The following is a 20,532-nucleotide window of genomic DNA, read 5'->3' as shown; positions in this document are numbered from 1 at the left end:
TTTTAGGGTTTACAGGGGAAGTACGACTTGTAGGAAGGAGTCTGTTGTCGTTATTGGTTAACTGTCCAGTGATTTTCTGCTATTAATTTTACATTTTCAGTACTCTTTTGCCATTACAGATTTGAGGGGTTGCTGAATTTATATTTGTATTGAATCCTGCAGGCTGCTATGACTTTGGTGGGTGTCACAGAAAATTATCTCCTTTCAAAGAAGGACATGTTACAGTTAGCTTTGGCACAGCTTTGTGCGAAGGAAAATGTGAAATCCTATAGAGATTTATTAGTTCTCGATATTAAAAGTCCTGGTATGTTCTAAACTATTCTATCTTGTCAGATTATGCTTCCTTACATTCTAAGCTTAGAAAAAATATGATATAAATGTATTAATTAGCATTTCAATTTTCTTATTAATTGTGAATTATAAAAAGGTTAGCTGTGCATTTGGAGTTCTGGAAACCAGGTAGGCATTACAAGTGACATGGATGCCAATAAATAGTAGCAATTCTTGAAATGATAGTTAAAACTCTACCTAAATTATCTCATGTTACCATGTGTTTAGTTGGTACTCTCTAATTTTTTCTGGCATCGTACAAATGCTTGCACTGGTTTACACTAGGTAAATTCCTTTTCAGCATATAGTACAATTTCTATGCATGCATTTGCATAGTTGCTTTTTGGCTTATGGGCTCATCACTTATCAACAATCTGCTTGAAACAATTAATATATATTGTTATTGTGTTTGGCGTGGCTTCTTGTACAACCTGAATTTTTAGCTCTGATATTGCAAACATCTTTGCAAATTGTGAAGGAGAAGATAAAAAGTTTCTTTTTTCAACTTTTCCTATCCCAAAGTATAATTTTTTTACTTTTCGTATCTCTTTTTTCATGTTTGACTATTTTTTGTTGGAAGGTTCATATATGATAATATTCTTGGTGTAATGTGATTTTCAAAATCCAATGGTGCTTTTCTGATTCACCAGAGATGGGTTGGCTTGAAGAATGGTTTGTTAATTTCATTTCATTTATGATATTGGAGATTTGGATTAATAGGAAGTTTTACAATAGATGTCTGTCTGCATGACATATGGGTGGGGAAAGTTGTATTCATGCTTGTGAGGAAGCTTATAACAAAATTGCATGAAAAAATATTGTTCCATGCCTTGTAAACTTCTTGAAAGAAGGCCGGTTGATTTCTAGACCGCCGATGCCTCTGAATCTACATTCTTTAGTTTTTCACTTTGGTTTGATTGAGAATCTCACACTATTGATAACAGAAATGCTATCAAGTGTTGGTCTCATTGTCATTCTTTTATGTTGATGAGCTTTTATGTTATTCTAACTGCCAGTTCTAGTAAATGGTTTTTTTTCCCTCTTTGCAGATTATCCAAGCCTTCGATATGTTCGTGTTAATACACTGAAAATGGATGTAGATACTGCTATGAATGAGCTGGAGAAAGGATACAAGGTAATGTCACGTAGGTTCTCCTCTAAATGCCATACTCATTTGCTTCAATCTTGGATTTTATATTCTTGTTTATTGGGGCTCATGCTGTTGGATATCAGAATTTTGAGTGTTGGCATATGAATAGTCCGGATGTTTCGTTCTCCTTTGGCCTGAAGCACTGGTTTCTTGACTTATACATTTGCAAGCAAGAGATAGAAAACACTTATTCTCCTCAGCTACTTTAGCACCTGAAAGTGTAGGGAATAGCACATCAATGCAAGTAGAACTGTTAGAAATCAGTGAAATATTGAATGGATTGATAGTGGATTGAATCAGTGTCCTCTACAGAACACCATCAACTTCAAATTTTCTTATTGCTTTGCCGTTGGGCGTTAATAGATTCTGCAAGATGAGAATTGGAGTCTCTCTCTCTCTCTCTCTCTTTCTTAGCGATTGAATTCTTGACTTTCATCTTCAGGCAGTCACTCTCTTTTATGGGATCATTGTGGTTCTTTATCAGTTCCATTTCCCTAGAAAAAGGCTTCAAAAAACTGATTCACAACACAATTGAGCTGCTTCAAGCTCATTCACCAGTCCAATAATCAGTTATTCTTATTCCACATTTTGTGACATTTTCCTCAGTAAGCTTTGACAACTCTACCCTTGCACTTATCAAGGTCCCTATATTCCTTAAACATGGACCAAACTTCAAATGATTACCTTTTTTAATTTTTTTTATAACACAAACAGTTAACTCTTTCATCTAAAAATGATGTGATTATGATCCAATGTCAGTCTAGGGCCGATGTTTAGGAGATAGGACACTATTATGTTCCATAACCTTCAACAAGTTGCAAAGCATATGGCTAGCTTACATCTGTCTGTTCACTAAACAATATGCTGGCAATCTGCACAGATACGTTCACATACTCAGTCACCGAATGCAATGGAGGGTCCCTTGTAATATACACTTATTTCAATATTTTGGTCAAATGGTACCTTTGGTTTTCTGTTGGAATTCTTATTGTGATGTTTTGCATTAAACTCTTGGCTAATAGTTTCTGCTTTCGATGATCAAATGTGTCATCCTGCTTGATCTGGCTGATTAATTTGGATGACATGTTGGTCATCTAAATTTTGATTTATGATTTCATGTTTGCATTGGCTTTTGAAGATTTGGTTAGATGTATGTGTGAAGTTGTCTACGAAGAGACAATACATAAACAAGCATAAAAACCTTATAAAAGAAGTGCACGAAAGCACTCTCACAACACTTGAACAAAATACACAAAAAGTGTATAAATAATAAACATGCAATAATGCATGTATTTCAATATATAAAAGCAAATGCTTGAGACTCTCAAGCTTGAGAAAATACAAAGGGGGAACACCCCTATTTATACAAGAAGGAAGGAGGCAAGAGGGGGCTCCCCAAAGGAGTCGTTGGGGAGCTCCCAACGGTCACAATTGTGACCGTTGGGGGCTCCCCAACGACTCTATTGGGGAGACCCCCAATGCACTTTTTGAGAGTGCAAAAAAGAAAAAAATAAAAATTAAAAGAATTACAAAAATAATGGAAAAAAATACAGCATATTCCAAATGGAATATGCGCAAAATGTAAAATGACAAAAATACCCTTTCGAGTAAAAAAAAGGTAAAAATGTATAAATATATATACTTATATATAGAGATACGTATACATATAAAATATGTATACGTATCTCTATGTATATAAGTATATATATTTATACTTACAATATTGATTTTGAGTGTACATTTTAACACCCCCCCTCAAACTTACGGTGTGATAACCGCAAGTTTGTCCAGAAGGAAATGAAATCTAGGCGAACAAAGAGCTTTTGTGAAGAAGTCCGCAAGTTGATACTCAGACGTCACGTATGGTAGATCAATGACCTTCTTCAAGTATTCTTCTCTGACATAATGGCAGTCCATCTCTATATGCTTTGTTCGCTCGTGAAAGGTGTGATTTTTGGCAATATAGATTGCACTTTTATTGTCACAACACAGCTTTGTTGGTTCTCGGATAGGTACTCCCATATCTTCCAAAAGTTGTCGAATCCATACAATTTCCATGGTAGTGGATGCCATGGCTCTGTATTCGGCTTCAGTGGATGACAAAGAGACTTTCTGTTGCTTTTTACATCGCCATGAAATCAAAGATTCACCTAGAAAAACACAAAAACCAGTGGTGGAGTGACGGTTACTAGGGTCACCTCCCCAATCTGAGTCAGTATAAGCAAGTAATTTTAAATCAGAAGAAGAAGATAGAAATACTCCCTTATTTATTGTGCCCTTCAAGTATCTGACGATGCGAAGAACAGCACTCATATGAACGGTTGTGGGAGCGTGCTGAAACTGACTGGCGATGTGTATAGCATGTGATAAGTCAGGTCTAGTAATACTAAGATACATTAACGAACCTACCAGCTGCCTGTAAGGGGTAGGATCGGTTAAAGGAACACCATCGTCAATTTTCATTTTTGCTCCCACAACTTCAGGAGTTTCGCATACTTTGTCATCAGAAATCCCGAATCTGTCAATAATCTCACAAGCAAGTTTAGACTGAGATAAAAAATAACCACGTTGCGAATAAGCAACCTCAATTCCAAGAAAATATGTCAGAAAACCCAAGTCTGACATCTCAAATTTTGAAGTCAAGACGGACTTAATACCCTTGACTCCTTGAACATCATCACCTGTAATTAACATATCATCAACATAGAGCAATAATATTACAATCCCTGCTTTAGATTTCTTAGTAAATAGAGCAGTGTCAGTATAGCATGAGAAGAAACCATTTTCCAACATTACACTGGTAAATCTATCATACCAGGCTTTGGGAGCCTGTTTCAATCCATAAAGAGCCTTTCGAAGACGAAGAACTTTATTTTCAGGAATCTTCATGCCTGGTGGGGCATCCATATATACTTCTTCGTTAAGATCACCATTTAAAAAAGCATTTTTCACATCCATTTGAAAAATGTTCCAATTTTTAATAGATGCAATAGTAATGAGACATCTAACTGTAACCATTCGGGCTACAGGAGCAAAAGTTTCTTCATAATCAATTCCATACTCTTGCCCATACCCTTTTGCAACTAAGCGAGCTTTATACCTTTCAAGGGATCCGTCACTCTTAGTTTTAACCTTAAAAACCCATCGACAACCTATAGTTTTCTTTCCTATGGGTAGAGTTTCGAAATCCCAAGTTTCAGCCCTTTTAAGAGCATTAAGTTCATTTTGCATAGCTTCTTGCCATTCTATACATTTTTTAGCTTCTTCAAAGTTTCTAGGTTCAAAATAAGAATGAATGGCACTAAGACAAGTCCTATATCGGGGTGAAAAGGAATCAAAGGAGACAAAACGAGTTGGAGGTCTCCTATTTCTCTCAGATCTACGGTGATCGAGAACAGGAACAAGTTCACTATATTGATCAATAGCACTTCTAAAGGTGTCTTGGTTTCTACGTGAGTATGTTATTGGATCACTTGAACTCCTGCCTTCTTGTTGGTTATGCTCTTCGACATTACCCTCAATGTCCTCATCATGGTTTGATGATACATCATCATCACTAGATACATCATCATTACTAGACAATAAGTCAAAAAGGAAGGAATAATCAAAATTTTCTTGTTGCAAAACATTTTTTTCAAATCCACTTTCATTTTCCAAAAAAGTTACATTTCTAGAGACATATAACTTATCTTCTCGAAGATCATAACACCGAAATCCCTTTTGAGTTTCAGAATAGCCAAGAAAAGCGCAGGGGATAGCCTTGGGAGAGAGTTTGTCATTCTTATCCGTAAGTATGAAACACTTACACCCGAAGACTCGTAATCTATTATAATCTGGTTCAAGTTTATATAAAATCTCAAAAGGGGATATTTTTCCTAATAATCTAGAAGGCAAACGATTTATCAGATAAACAGAAGCAAGAGCAGCTTCAGCCCAAAAATTTTTTGGTATGTTTTGGGAAATAAGAAGGGTTCTAGTGGTCTCAATAATATGTCTATGTTTTCTTTCGGCCAACCCATTCTGTTGGGGGGTTTTAGGACAAGATCTTTGGTGAATGATTCCTTGATCTTCAAGATATATTTTAAATTGGTTGGAGAGATATTCTCCTCCAGAATCACTTCTAAAAATATTTATGTTACTATTAAATTGATTCTTGATCATCGAATGGAAAGTTCTAAAGCATGAAAAGACTTCATGTTTGAATTTAAGAAAAAAGATCCATGAATATCTAGAGAAATCATCCACAAAAATAACATAATAAGAAAAACCTCCTTTTGAGACAACAGGTGCCGGTCCCCAAACATCGGAATGAACAATTTCAAAGGGTTTTGATGAGAACATAGTTCTTTGCTCAAAAGGTAAACTTTTCATTTTTCCGAGAATACAGTCATTACAAGAAAATGAACTTTTACATAGGTCTTTTGCAAAATGTAAGTAAGACAACTTGGTGATATTAGGATGACCAAGTCTTTTGTGCCACATGTTTATATCTTTGTTTCGGGCAACATTACAAAAAGATTTTGGAACTCGAAGAGATTCCATGTAGTATAAATCGCCTTTTCTAAAGCCTTCCCCAATCAATTTCCCGGACAGGCGATCCTGTATTAAACATTTATCACATGAAAATTTAATATCACAACCATGATCCGAGAGTTGAGAAACAGAAAGAAGATTTAAATTAAGTTTAGGTATAAATCTAATTTTTGGAATAAAAAAGTCTTGAGTTTCAAAATTACCTATTCCTTTAATTTCAAGAGAAGTTCCATCCGCAGTGGAAACAAAGGATGGAGAAGCATTTTTTGAATAATCGGAAAGTGAAAACATGTTTGGGGACATATGAAAGGATGCACCTGAGTCCAAAAGCCAAGGGACTTTACCTGGAATGGAAGAAGTAGACACGGCGGCACCGGATGTAGCTCCCTTGAGAAGAGGTTGAAGGGCTTCCATTATTTGGTTCAACGAGAGTGACCCACTTGATGATGCCTCTTCCTTTTGTGGTGCGCCGGTGGTGGCCATAGCTAGGAGCTTCTTCCATTTGGGACATACCGGCTTGATATGCCCCGGTTCTTTACAAAAGTGACATATAGTCTTGCTATAGTCCCGCTTCCCTCGTGGTCCACCATCTCCTCCTTGATTTTGGAATTTAAAGTGAGGAGGACGATAGGTCTTTACATTATTTCCGGGTCTTGATACGGCATTAACCTCATTATTTTCTTCATAATTACAAGGAACCATAAGAACACTTGGTCCTTGTTTACATAAATTCATACGAGTCTCCTCACCACTTAATTTGGTGAGAACATCTTCAAGAGAGGGAGGAGTAAATGAGGATAGAAGTGATGACCTTATTTGCTCAAATTCCGGTCTCAACCCATTCAAAAAATTGAAGAAACGATCTTCTTCAAGTTGCTTGTGGCGGAGTTCAATTGCCTCTCCACTCCATTTTGGTTCAAGCATAGAGAGCTCATCCCAAATAGAGGAAAGATCGGCAAAATATTCCCTAATAGACATTTCACCTTGAGTAAGGGAGAGGGCCTTCTTTTGAAGGTAATACTTATGAGATAGGTCTCTTGATGTATACATCTTCTCGAGATAATGCCAAGCTTCCGATGCCTTTTTGAATTTGATAATGTTGGCATTAATCTTCGTTTCTACGGATGCGAAGAACCAAGAAAGAATCTTGAAATTCTTCATTTCCCATTCGTCGTGTTTCTTAGAGTATTCTTCAAGAGCTTTGATCCTTTCCTCTCCCTCAAGAATCTTGATTTCACTTCCGTCCATTATGATTATCTTGGGTTCCGGTTCCGGAATTGTTCCTTGCACATAACCCCACAATCCTTTTCCTTTTATGTGGGCCTCCATATTCCCGGCCCAAATATGATAGTTGGACCCATTCAACTTGAAGCCAAGGGCAAAGTGAGACTCTTTCTCACCCATTAAGACGTAGAAAGAAGAAGAAAAAAGGCGTACCAATACGATGTTTCCACTTCTTCTTAGCACAAGATCCTTCTAAAATATTTGAGAAGCAAGATCCACCACTTCAATCTCAAAAAAATCCGAAGGCACGGTTTTCGAGGCACTCGAACAAAGGCGGATCTCACGATCTCCAATCAACAACCGAGCTCTGATACCATGTGAAGTTGTCTACGAAGAGACAATACATAAACAAGCATAAAAACCTTATAAAAGAAGTGCACGAAAGCACTCTCACAACACTTGAACAAAATACACAAAAAGTGTATAAATAATAAACATGCAATAATGCATGTATTTCAATATATAAAAGCAAATGCTTGAGACTCTCAAGCTTGAGAAAATACAAAGGGGGAACACCCCTATTTATACAAGAAGGAAGGAGGCAAGAGGGGGCTCCCCAAAGGAGTCGTTGGGGAGCTCCCAACGGTCACAATTGTGACCGTTGGGGGCTCCCCAACGACTCTATTGGGGAGACCCCCAATGCACTTTTTGAGAGTGCAAAAAAGAAAAAAAATAAAAATTAAAAGAATTACAAAAATAATGGAAAAAAATACAGCATATTCCAAATGGAATATGCGCAAAATGTAAAATGACAAAAATACCCTTTCGGGTAAAAAAAAGGTAAAAATGTATAAATATATATACTTATATATAGAGATACGTATACATATAAAATATGTATACGTATCTCTATGTATATAAGTATATATATTTATACTTACAATATTGATTTTGAGTGTACATTTTAACAGTATGCTCTCTAACTTATGCGTGAAGGGTTTCCTAATACTTTACTTTTATTTGTTGAGTTTCTTTATAGGTAATTAAGGATGGCTTGATTCCGGAGTTGTTGGCCCTTCCATCAGGAATAGACCTACATAATCATCCACTAGTGACAAGTGGAAGCATCTTCTTGCAAGTAAATGCACTTATTTTAGAAGTTCATTTTGTAACTTTCCCGTTAGTTGATCTGATGTAACATTTTCCATGCATGATACTTTGGACCTGTTTGTTAAATTTTGAGGGTTAATATTGCCGGGAATGCTTGTGTCCTCTTCCGGAAGATATGGCATGGTCAATGTTGTCATATCATGGAATAGTAATTCTTGTGAGTCAACTCTCTTTTACTTAGTGGTACTAACCTTTCGAGTAATTATTAGCTATTCTTCAACATGTTACATAAATGTAAGCAATTTAGCAGCATATTCTTAAATAGATGTAACAATACATGAATCATTGCGTTGCCTATTAAATTGTCACTTAGAATTGATACTGTGGCACCTATTGCTTGCTAGAATAATCTCGATGTGGTACCAACTAGTTACTAGCAGGCTACAATTGCCAGTTACAGAGCTTAGGTCCAATTTCATATGAGAAAGGAACATGTGACTAGGGGTGGCAATCGGGTCGGTTTGGCGGGTCGTGTCGGCGGGTCAGCATACCTCAACACGAACTCGACCCGTTTATTAAATGGGTCGGCTGTGGCAAACACGAACCCAGCCCATTTATTAAACGGGTAACCCGACACGACCCGGTTAACCCGTTTAATAAACGGGTTGGGTCGGGTAAACGGGTTGGCGGGTTGGGTAAACGGGTTGGCGGGCGGGTCGGGTTCGGGTAAACAGGTTGACCCGCCCGTCTAACCCGTTTATTAAACGGGTAAGCCGGGTTGGCGGGTTGGCATACCCCTAACACGAACTCGACCCGTTTAATAAACGGGTTAGGCGGGTCAACCTGTTTATGACACGAACCCGTTTAAGCCAAACCCGAACCTGCCTAAGAAGCGGGTTGGCGGGTCGTGTCAGATTTTGCCACCCCTACATGTGACTGAGTTCAATATCACATGAAAAAGGAATATGTGGTCGGACATTCTTTCTATCGGTAGTAATTGGCTTGACTACACAATGAACATCTCTGGGAGATATCTCATGCATAGAACTTGCATACTATTTGATAGAGATGCCAGATGCTTGTATGTTCCAACTTTTGCATACTAAATATTCTTCTGCAAACACCTTCAATTGTACCTATAAATATTGATGCATCTATTTTTATCCATCCATTTGCCTATCTGTTTATATATTTCATCTTGTCACTCATTACTCTACATTGTACATGTTCATGGAGTTACCCCATTTGAGCAAGGCTACCAAATTAATTCATATTGACGGCACATATTCTCATCATTCCATTTCTTTAACTCCTGCTTTTCTCTTTTTTCTCCTCTTTTTAGTTATCAACTTAGTGGAAACTTAGGGCACGTTTGGAAGTGAGAAAATAGCAGAAAAAATGAAAGTAGGAAAGAAAAAAGTTCATTTTTTCCAACCTTTCCAAACAAGAGATTTTTTTTCAAAAAGAATGAAAAAATATTATCTGGATGAACAAAAGAGGAGGGGAGGCTGCTGCTGCTGGTTGAACAAAAGAGGGTGGAGGATGATCAAAATTTTGAAGGATGCATATCTTGAAAGTCTGGGTGACATCGACGAAGTTCCAGTGGCTGGTGACGATGGTCTTCATGGCGTTGTCCCCGTACATGAACATGTTCTCCTTCTGGTCGACGGTGACCTGCTCATCGTAGATCCTGGCCTTCACGTAGATGACGTACCTGCCAGCGTAGGTCTTCGCATGGCGGTGATGGTCTTGAACTGCCCGCTCACGTCCTTGGCCACCACCTCGTTGGGAGTGAGCCTGGTGCCGCTGGCGTGCCTCGCCAGCAGCTTCCGGTCATTGGCCGGGACCCACTCAGGAAACCTTTCATCCTTCAGCTTCTGGTACCGCTCCTCCTCGGAGAGGAGCCGTCAGGCCTTGAACAAGATGGGGAAATTGGACAGGATGAATGAGATCTTGGTGAGGATCACAAAGGCGTTGTTGCTGAACCTCATGGCGTTGTGTAGCCCGTCCTCCATGGTAGCCTTCAAACTGGTGTTGTTGAACCCGTTCAAATCCTTCAACATTGACATATGTGGCACCAACCACAAGGCCCTCCGGAAAAAGAGAGTTCATGATAGGGCAACCATTTTTCTCACATTATTCTCATGCTACACAAACAAGCAAATTTTTTTCATTTAGAAAAGTTATCATATCAAAACTTCTCATAGGAAAACTTTTCTTTTCCTATGAGAAATTTTCTTGCTTCCAAATGTTCCCTTAGTGATATTGAGAACGAGGTTGAAGAGAAAGCTGCAGAGAAGACAAACAAACCATGACTGTGTTAAAATATGATGTATATTTTATATATACATATCTATATATATAGATTAAGACACATATACATATATATAATATATATATATGTCTATGTGTCTATCTATATATATAAATATATATATATATATATATTTATTTTTGTAAAACCCGATAGGGGTATTTCTGTAATTTCACCTGTACACGCATATCTTTGATATGCTTTTTCTTTTCTTTCTTTTTCCTTTATTCTTTTTCCTTTTTTGCTTTTTCAGTTTTTCTTTTTTAATCATTTGAGAGGGGTCCACAGAGAGTCGTTGGACCCCTCCAACGACTCTATGGGAGCCCCTCCTTGGGTCCCTTGCTGTGTATAAATAAGGGGCACAACCCCATGTATTTTCTAAGCTTCTTGTGAAGCATTCTATGAAGTGAAGAATATTTTTTACCTCTTCTTGTGCTTGACCACTTTTTGTGGTTTATTTTTCCCCCTTTGTGGCCTCTTGTGTATGTGCGTGCTTCCGTGCTTTCGCTTGAAGACTTTGCCCTTTTCATTGGGCACTTCATTACATGGTATCAGAGCTTGGTTAAGAAGGCTTCATCGGATTCTATCTTGACAAGTAATACCTCTCCTCTCTCTTGTCTTATTAATTTGCTTTTCTAAATGGCCAACAAAGATGCAAAAATCGATCTCTCATTCAAATTGGATGGAACCAATTACCGCATGTGGGCCGCCGCTATGGAGAATAATCTCAAAGGTAAAAAGCTTTGGGGTTACGTATGTGGAACCATTCCGGAACCACAATTGAAGTTAACTAAATTTGAAGGAAATGAGGAAAAAGCTTTGAATGAAGAAGAAAAGGAAAAGGCTATTCTTGATTATTCTTCTAAAATGGAAGATTGGGAAAGTGAGCATGCTAAAATCTTAGCATGTTTCATGAATAATGTCGAGTTGAAGATTTGTGCAAACCTTGCAAAATTCAAAAAGGTTAATGAAGCATGGTTTTTTATGAAAGGCATGTACACCCAAAGAGACCTTGCTAGGCATTTTTTTCTACAAGAAAAGGTAAGAGCTACCAAGCAAGGTGATATGAGCATTAGGGACTACTATAGTGCCCTATCCTCTTTATGGGATGAACTTGTCCTTCTCGAACCACAATGGGAAGGAAGTGCTATTGCTATGAGGCAAGAGCAAATGGAAAAAGAGAGGTTTTTTCAATTTATTCATGGGCTTCGTCCCGAATTTGAACAACTTAGAGGATCTCTACTTCATAGGGCCTCTACCCCTCTAAGTGATATTTTGGCCGATTTATGTCAAGAAGAAACCCGTTTGGCCTTGAAAAGAGATGTTGATGAAGTGCATGCCGTGTCTAGACCCGGCAACAATGTAAGAACATATAAACCACCACATTTTTGGAAGAATAATGGTGGTGGAGGAAGAAAAATTATTTGTCATAATTGTAATGAACCGGGTCATATTCGTCCCGATTGCCCTAGATTTAAGAAGAAGGTGGCTTCCGTGGGGGAAACTCCACCAATCATCAATGAAGATTCAAAGAAGGATGGTGACATAAAGGAGTCCATCGCTCATCTAACCGAAACTCTTCAACAATTTATAAAGATGAACGCCTCTACATCATCCTCCTCACCTTCCACTTCCGGTGCCGCCATCTCCTCTTTTCCAGGTATGACCTCTTGGATTCTTGACTCGGGTGCCTCTTTCCATATGACTCCAAATGCATCACTTTTATCAAAACCAAGTCTCAATAAATTTAAATCATATGTATCCACCGCCGATGGAACATCTTTAAATGTTGAAGGTATTGGAAACCTTGAGAAAACTTATGATCAAAACAAAGAATTTTTTGTTCCCAAAATCCGAATTATTCCAAAACTTAATCTAAATCTTTTTTCCGTCTCTCAAATTACCGATTTTGAATGTAATTTCTCGTTTTCACCAACCCATTGCTATGTGCAGGATCTCCGGTCCGGGAAGCGGATTGGGCAAGGCCATAGAAGAGGGGACCTTTACTATATGGATTTTTTGTCTTTGCCATCTAAATCATTTTGTAATCACGTTCAATCCAAAGATATTGAGACTTGGCATAAGAGACTTGGACACCCTAGTATTTCCAAGTTGTACATTTTTCCGTTTTTGGAAAAATTTTGTAATACAAATACATTTACATGCAATGATTGTATTCTTGGAAAAATTCACTCTCTTCCATATTCTCATAGCAATTTTGTGTCAAAAAGGCCTTTTAAACTTGTGCATTCCGATGTATGGGGGCCGGCACCCGTTATGTCCAAAGGGGGCTTCTCTTACTATGTTTCTTTTATTGATGATTTTACTAGATATACATGGGTTTACATTATCAAGAATAAATCCGATGTCTTCATTAATTTTAAAGAGTTTCACGCTCTTGTTCAAAATCAATTCCAACACAATATAGCCACTTTTAGGTCCGACTCAGGAGGAGAGTACATGTCTAAAGATTTTCAAAATTATTTTAAAACAAATGGAATTTTGCACCAACGATCTTGTCCTAAAACTCCGCAACAAAATGGTCTTGCGGAAAGAAAACATAGACATTTAATCGAAACCACAAGAACTCTTCTTGTGTCTAAAAATGTTCCTAAAAACTTTTAGGCCGAAGCTCTTCTTACCGCAACATATCTTGTGAATCGTATGCCCTCTTCTTCTTTAAAAAATGTTTCACCATTTGAAAAACTATTTAAAATTACTCCTGATTTTAATAGACTAAGAATCTTTGGATGCAAATGTTTTGTACTTAATCTAGGACAAGATAAGTTGTCACCTAAAGCTATTGAATGTGTGTTCATTGGCTATGGTGAGAATAAAAAAGGCTATAGATGCTATGATATTCGAAACAATAAATTATATGTGTCAAGAAATATAAACTTTATTGAAGATCAAAATGGTTTTGATATCCACACATCTAAGGAAGACATCGATTGTTCTTTTCTATTCGACTTAGCTCCTAGGATTGAGTCTCCTGAGGCAATTACTTGTGATACTAGTTGTGATGGAATTTCACATTATAATGATATATCACAACATGAAAATACTTTCCAAAATGATATAAATGTATATACCCGGCGGATCGGAAATGAACATCAACCTGCTATCGACAGATACTCTCAAGACCTCTCTTTAAAAGAATCTATTGATAACAATCCACCTATGAGATCTTCTCGTACTAGTAGGCCACCACAAAAATTTGTGTCTTATGAATCTTTTTCGCCAAATTATAGGGCCTGTCTCATGTTAATACATTCGTATTATGAACCTACCTCATTCAAGGAAGCTAAAGATTACCCACATTGGATTGAAGCTATGAAAATCGAGTTAGAGGCTCTTAACAAGGCCCAAACCTGGAGCATTATTCCTCAACGTTTAGGAAAAAAAGCAATTGGGTGTAGATGGGTATATAAGGTCAAAACCAAATGTGATGGTTCTCTTGAAAGATACAAAGCTCGTTTGGTTGCAAAAGGCTACGCCCAAGAATATGTGATTGATTATGAAGAAACCTTTGCTTTTGTAGCCAGGATGACTAGTGTTCGAACCCTAATTGCTTTAGCATCCATCAAACAATGGCCGATATATCAACTTGATGTTAAAAATGCGTTTTTAAATGGAACTCTGTGTGAAGAAGTTCTTATGGACCCTCCGCCGGGTCTTGAAATTGGGAAAGGTAATATTCTAAAATTAAACAAAGCACTCTATGGTTTAAAACAAGCACCAAAAGCTTGGTATGATCTTTTTAGCAAAGTAGTTCTTGATAATGGTTTCTCCTCATGTTACACAGATACTGCTTTGTTTGTTAAATCTTCTAATGAATACATAACAATTTTGTTATTGTATGTTGATGACATGATTATCACAGGTAATGATAAGAAAGGTATTGATCTTATTAAAAACATTCTTAAGAAAAATTTTGATATGTCTGATCTGGGTTTTCTAAGGTATTTCTTAGGAATTGAAGTTGCATACTCCTCCAAAGGGTATGTCCTATCTCAAATGAAGCTTGCCTCTGACATTATTGCTAAGTCTGGGTTGACAGATGACAAAAGGGTGGAGACTCCAGAAGTGATCAATGCCAAGATGAGAGCCAATGATGGCACTCCTTTAGCAGATCCCACGCCTTATCGTCAATTAATTGGATCCTTAACATATTTATCTATCACCAGGCCTGAAATTTCTCATGCAGTTCATAGTGCAAGCCAATTTCAGACTGCTCCTACTACTACTCACATGGCAGCTGTAATGAGGATTATCAGATACTTAAAAAATTCTATAACTAAGGGAGTATTCTTCTCCTCTTCTTCACCTCTCACTTTACTTGCGTATACTGACTCTGATTGGGGGGGTAACCCCGATGATCGTATTTCTACCACAGGTTATTGTGTGTTCCTTGGGGAGTCACTTATCTCCTGGAGGTGTAAGAAGCAGCGTAAAGTTTCTCTCTCGTCTACCGAAGCAGAATATTGTGTGATGGCTACTACTACAACTGAGATTATATGGTTAAGAAGTTTACTTAAAGATATGAGTGTCTCCTTCTCAACTCCTTCAAAGCTGTGTTGTGACAACAAGAGCTCCATCTATATTGCTAGCAATCACACTTTTCATAAACGAACGAAGCATATTGAGATGGACTGTCATTATGTTCGAGATGAGTTCCTACGCGACACCATTCAACTCCCATATGTTCCTACCGAATATCAGTTGGCGGACTTCTTCACCAAAGCCTTGCCCTCGCCTCGCTTTTACTTCCTCCTTAGCAAACTCTCGGTGATCTCACCATGTGTTTGAGGGGGGGTGTTAAATTATGATGTATATTTTATATATACATATCTATATATATAGATTAAGACACATATACATATATATAATATATATATGTCTATGTGTCTATCTATATATATAAATATATATATATATATTTATTTTTGTAAAACCCGATAGGGGTATTTCTGTAATTTCACCTGTACACGCATATCATTGATATGCTTTTTCTTTTCTTTCTTTTTCCTTTTTTGCTTTTTCAGTTTTTCTTTTTTAATCATTTGAGAGGGGTCCACATAGAGTCGTTGGACCCCTCCAACGGTCATAAATATGACCGTTGGAGGGGCTCCAACGACTCTATGGGAGCCCCTCCTTGGGTCCCTTGCTGTGTATAAATAAGGGGCACAGCCCCATGTATTTTCTAAGCTTCTTGTGAAGCATTCTATGAAGTGAAGAATATTTTTTACCTCTTCTTGTGCTTGACCACTTTTTGTGGTTTATTTTTCCCCCTTTGTGGCCTCTTGTGTATTTGCGTGCTTTCGCTTGAAGACTTTGCCCTTTTCATTGGGCACTTCATTACAGACTGCTAGTGCTAACAGATCTCTTAGTGAGAGGCAGCACTATTAAGCTTTCATTTATAGAAAAATGTGCTAATTAGAACCAGACCGTTATGATAAGGAAACGTTTGATCCAGAGTGGCAGTACAAAATGAACATTGAAGTTAATGAATATAACTTATCTTGATGCTTACTAAGATGCTGACTGAATGGTGATGCTTGTGAAAGAAGATCCACCATCAGTTTTTTTCTTTGTATTTTTATGTGAGTTATAACTTGGAGATGCAAGAAACATTGACAAGGTTCTTCATGAACTGCTGAAGCTAAGTGTCTATGCTGATTTTGACTTTGTGTTTCTGTACATGACCTATCAGTATGTTACCAGAGCTTCTGTTTTGTGCTTACTTGGTTTTTGGTAATAAATTGCATGGATGTAATGTCATGACAATATGCTGCTCAATGTTTTTAAAGTCATGAGGAGGGTTGAGGTGTTCTTGAAAAATATAAACAAGGTGTGATCCTTGAGGCATAACAGGCATAAGCTTTAATGTCTTTTCAGTTTTAAAGTTTAAAAATATAAACTTTAAAAATACTTAAAAATAAGTTTTACATTATAAAACATAAATAATTATTAATAAATGCAAACGACATTAGACTCCCATTCCTTATTGTTCTTGAAAATTAAATGCTAGTAGAAAATGGACTTCCTTGCATTTATCATATCAACATATAATATATTTGTATACTTTATTATTCAATTTGAGAAGAAGCTCTTCCAGAAACTTTAACCTATTATTAGTGAATTTTTATGTCATGCAAAATCAATATGAAGGTGAAGTTAGTTATGTAAGGGATTGAAAAAGACTTTCTGTTATCCACCATTCTTTTAGCTTTTGTATTTACTTATTCTGGTCTTCTTTTATTCTCATTTTATAATTTGTTTCTTTGCTTTTTCAATTATACAATGTTATAATGCTAAATGGCTGCACAATTTTCTGTAATCATGGTAGAAATGCTAAGAATCTCTGCTGTTTGTCACTTGACTGTAGTTGATATGAGATTGATAACTTTTAGGACTATCTTTTGCTCATTTGCTTCTTCACTCTAGCTAGTACATTATAGTTGTGTAGCCTGTTTTCCTACAGAATGGAAATAATCAGTGTTTGTAAGAGATATCAACTCAAATAGTGTGAATATATTTTCTTTGTTTTATGTTTAATTTGTAAGTTTTATTCCCCTATGTCTATGCTTAAAATGAGATTTTTTATTCTCAAACGGCTTTGTTTTCAATTGAAAAGAAAATATTTGTAACAAAATTACACAATGACTTTAAATAAAGAACTCATTTTTAATAGGCTTAAGCCTTTCTCATAGAGGTTTAAGCCTCTTTAGATAAGAGTCTTAGGCCACTTTACCCACCAGAGAAGCTTTAAGCCTCTGAGGTAAGTAGACCCATGAGGTGTTAGAAGTATAAGCTTTTAAAGCCATAGCTTTTTCAAATTATGCTGCTGCTGAAACATCTTAAATTATTTGCAAAACTGATCTTTATACTGTATTGACAATCATTTTATGTTCTATATGCCTTTTGTGTGTTCACAAACAGTATGAGGATGGACTAAATTAAGAATTAGTTGCTTAATTCATCATGCTTATCACTTTTGGTATGTTAGTATAACTTTCTTATTAATTTTGATTTATTTCATGGATTTTCAACATTCATAGGGTAAGGCAAGTTGTATGCCAGCCGTTGCCCTTGGTCCTCAACCTGGATGGGAGGTTAGTTTATGATCAAACTAAGTGATATAACTACTGAATTTTCTTTTTCTTTTTGTTTACACCATTGATATGCTAAACTATTTTGTTTTACATTTCTTGTAAATTGTAATAATGAATTGTCTCTTTTAAACTAAATCAGTACTGTAATGTGCTCATGTTTGTTAGAGACATGTTAAAAACTTGTTAAACTCTATTTATATGACTTTTTAATGATTTAGTTTAAACTCTCTTTTAAACTAAATCAGTACTGTAATGTGTTCATGTTTGTTAAAGACATGTTAAAAACTTGTTAAACTCTATTTATATGACTTTTTAATGATTTCCCAAATTTTACTCTTTTTTTAGAGGAAACAGAGTTTGTGTTAATTTAACATAATGGTTGACAAGAAGTCTCCACCAATTACAACAAAATATAAGCATTGATAAGAGTGAAACATAAGAAATTACAGAAATTTCATGGACCCAATCCTCAAATGGCCAATCCAAGACAAATCATAGTTTGGCCATTCCTTGAACGCATAAGCTGGAACATCTTTTTAATATGGTCAGGTTTAGAAAATCTCCCTCTAAATGGCCCACCACTTCAAACACGATGCAGTTTTCTCTTTTTATGTAAGTATTTGGGACCAGCAAAAGTTTGCAAATGCACGTGGCAGGGGTCATTGAGACAGAGATTTCCAGCCATGCTGTTTTGAAAATTTCTTGTAAGAATGAAGAAAACCATAATAGATGCTCGTCAGTTCCTCCTCCATGTGACAACAATAGCAATAACTGGTTAAGTGAAAGCCTCTTTGCTTCAGATTATTCTGTGCAATAATCTTGTCCATCAATACCATCCATAAGAATGCTTTTGTCCTTGGAGAAGGATCAAAGCTCCAAGATGTATCGCTTGAAAAAGGCTTAACCCCAGGCTGTGCTACTGAACGATAAAAATGGGCCACTGGAAAGACTCCTGATTTTCCATTTGTCCTAATAATCAGCTCTCTTTCATCATACAATCTCCAAGCTTCCATGCTACTGCTCATCTTTTTCCAATCGTCGAGCTCACTATCCTTGAGTGACCTAAACTGGATGCTCCACCCAGCAGGTGGTTGCCAACATTCAATTACTCAAGTGTTTTTGTCTTTTGCTATGTTATAATGGTTTGAGAAGCATTCAGCTAAGGTAAACCAATGTCTCCATTTATCTTTCCACAAGAGGATCTTGTTATCATATCCCAACTTAATCTCCAGAAACTGGAAATTTTGATGTGTGCTTTTTATTTCAGCATGCCACTATATTGCCAGTATATTGTGACTAGGACCAATAGTAAGACTCTTTGTAGTGGGTGACTTACAGAGAGGACCTTCTGATAAAGAAGGTGATAGTTATATGCATTACATTAGGTTCACATGTCCAATTAGAACATGACACTTGAGCTAGTTTAATCCTCTTGTCTTTTGCCCGTGAATCATATGGTCAAGACCTATGTCATACAGGAAATTAGGAATTAAAGTCCTTCAATATTTTAGTTCCTGAATTGCACCCGACCTAAGTTCTATTACTCTTGCTATTTGGGATGTTTATAGTCTGGCTTCAAAATGCAAAGCGATGGAAGCATATTTATGAAGCATCCAAAGCTTGTCAACCTTTCTGAGCTCCAAGAACTTGTTGAACTATCCTAGCCATTTGTGTATAAAGGTTAGACTTTCTGGTTAGCCAGATATTCCTTTTTGTTAGTCATATGCTGCTACTACACTATGACAATGATGAGTAGGCTGGAATAAATAATAGTGTTTGGAATGTAAAAGAAAGAAAAAAATCATTCAAAGGTGAAATGAGATAAAAATTGACCTCTGAGGAAGGGATCTAGATCTACCATTTCCCACTGAACAATCACCACACCCATCCTCAGGTGTTTGTTGTGTATCCACTAGACAACATACCGCAACCTCTGCGAACTTCTGAAATTTTCAATGGATTATTCCAAGCATGTGTAAGATGCTTATTCTCCAATCAGTGGCAAGGTCTTGCTCTTTGTAGACTTTCAGGAGTCTTTTAGCAACCTAAGCGCTACATTTGTCCAATGGAGTAGAACTGGTGAATAGAGAATATGACATTTTTTTCAAAGTATATTGTTCAGATTTTGTTACCTATGGTGGAAAAAATTGATGCGACTTCATCACTTCTGGCAATCCAATTATGCTTCTGCACCTTTTGCATTTATGTAGAGTTGTTGTTGCATGCCTACTTGTGGTGCTTGCGCTGCTCCCAGAAGTACACAATATCCTGATATTGATGTTCTAGTGCTCTGGTCTCCAGTCCAATCTGCATCTGGATACACAGTCACCTTCAATGACATTGATGCCAAGGCTCCTTGATGAGGGACTTGATAATCAATTCCATCTATTAATGTGGATTTAATGTATCTTAATTCTTAAGCCCTTTTCTACTTCTTATGAGTCCTAGGAGCATGCATATACTGCAATGCTTTGTTCAAGGCAAACAAACCACAATATAGTTGTATTTGTGTGACACTGGTTCTTGTGATCCATGAGAGACAAACTCCAGGAAGATCGAAAAATTACAGGATTATATCAAGACTTACGTACAAAAACATATGATAGTATCTTCAGCTTTTTAGAGAATTACACATATAGATATTAAAAAAAGAATTGATTTGATCTAGGTCATATAACTAGTAAAAGATGATATCAAATGCTTGATGAAAGTCATAAGATGCAGAACTCCATGGTTGGCTGTGGATATGTTTATTT

At 36.8% G+C, this 20,532-nt stretch overlaps 1 protein-coding gene across 1 annotated transcript in view; it reads left to right on the top strand.

The window, feature by feature from the left end:
* LOC149835440 (S-adenosyl-L-methionine-dependent methyltransferases superfamily protein) overlaps window positions 1-20,532 on the top strand; it is a 46,643-nt gene that overhangs the window by 11,779 nt on the left and 14,332 nt on the right. The window contains exons 4-7 of the mRNA XM_090009584.1: window positions 163-304; window positions 1,380-1,465; window positions 8,277-8,375; window positions 17,723-17,776. Coding sequence (XP_089865710.1) covers window positions 163-304; window positions 1,380-1,465; window positions 8,277-8,375; window positions 17,723-17,776 — 381 coding nt within the window. The remainder of the gene's footprint in view (window positions 1-162; window positions 305-1,379; window positions 1,466-8,276; window positions 8,376-17,722; window positions 17,777-20,532) is intronic.

The sequence above is a fragment of the Nuphar pumila genome, chromosome 6 (assembly GCF_984573655.1).
Source record: "Nuphar pumila chromosome 6, dmNupPumi1.hap1.1, whole genome shotgun sequence".
NCBI lineage: Eukaryota > Viridiplantae > Streptophyta > Magnoliopsida > Nymphaeales > Nymphaeaceae > Nuphar > Nuphar pumila.
Note: the sequence above shows the minus strand (reverse complement) of the source record. Positions and strands in the feature narration are given on the sequence as shown.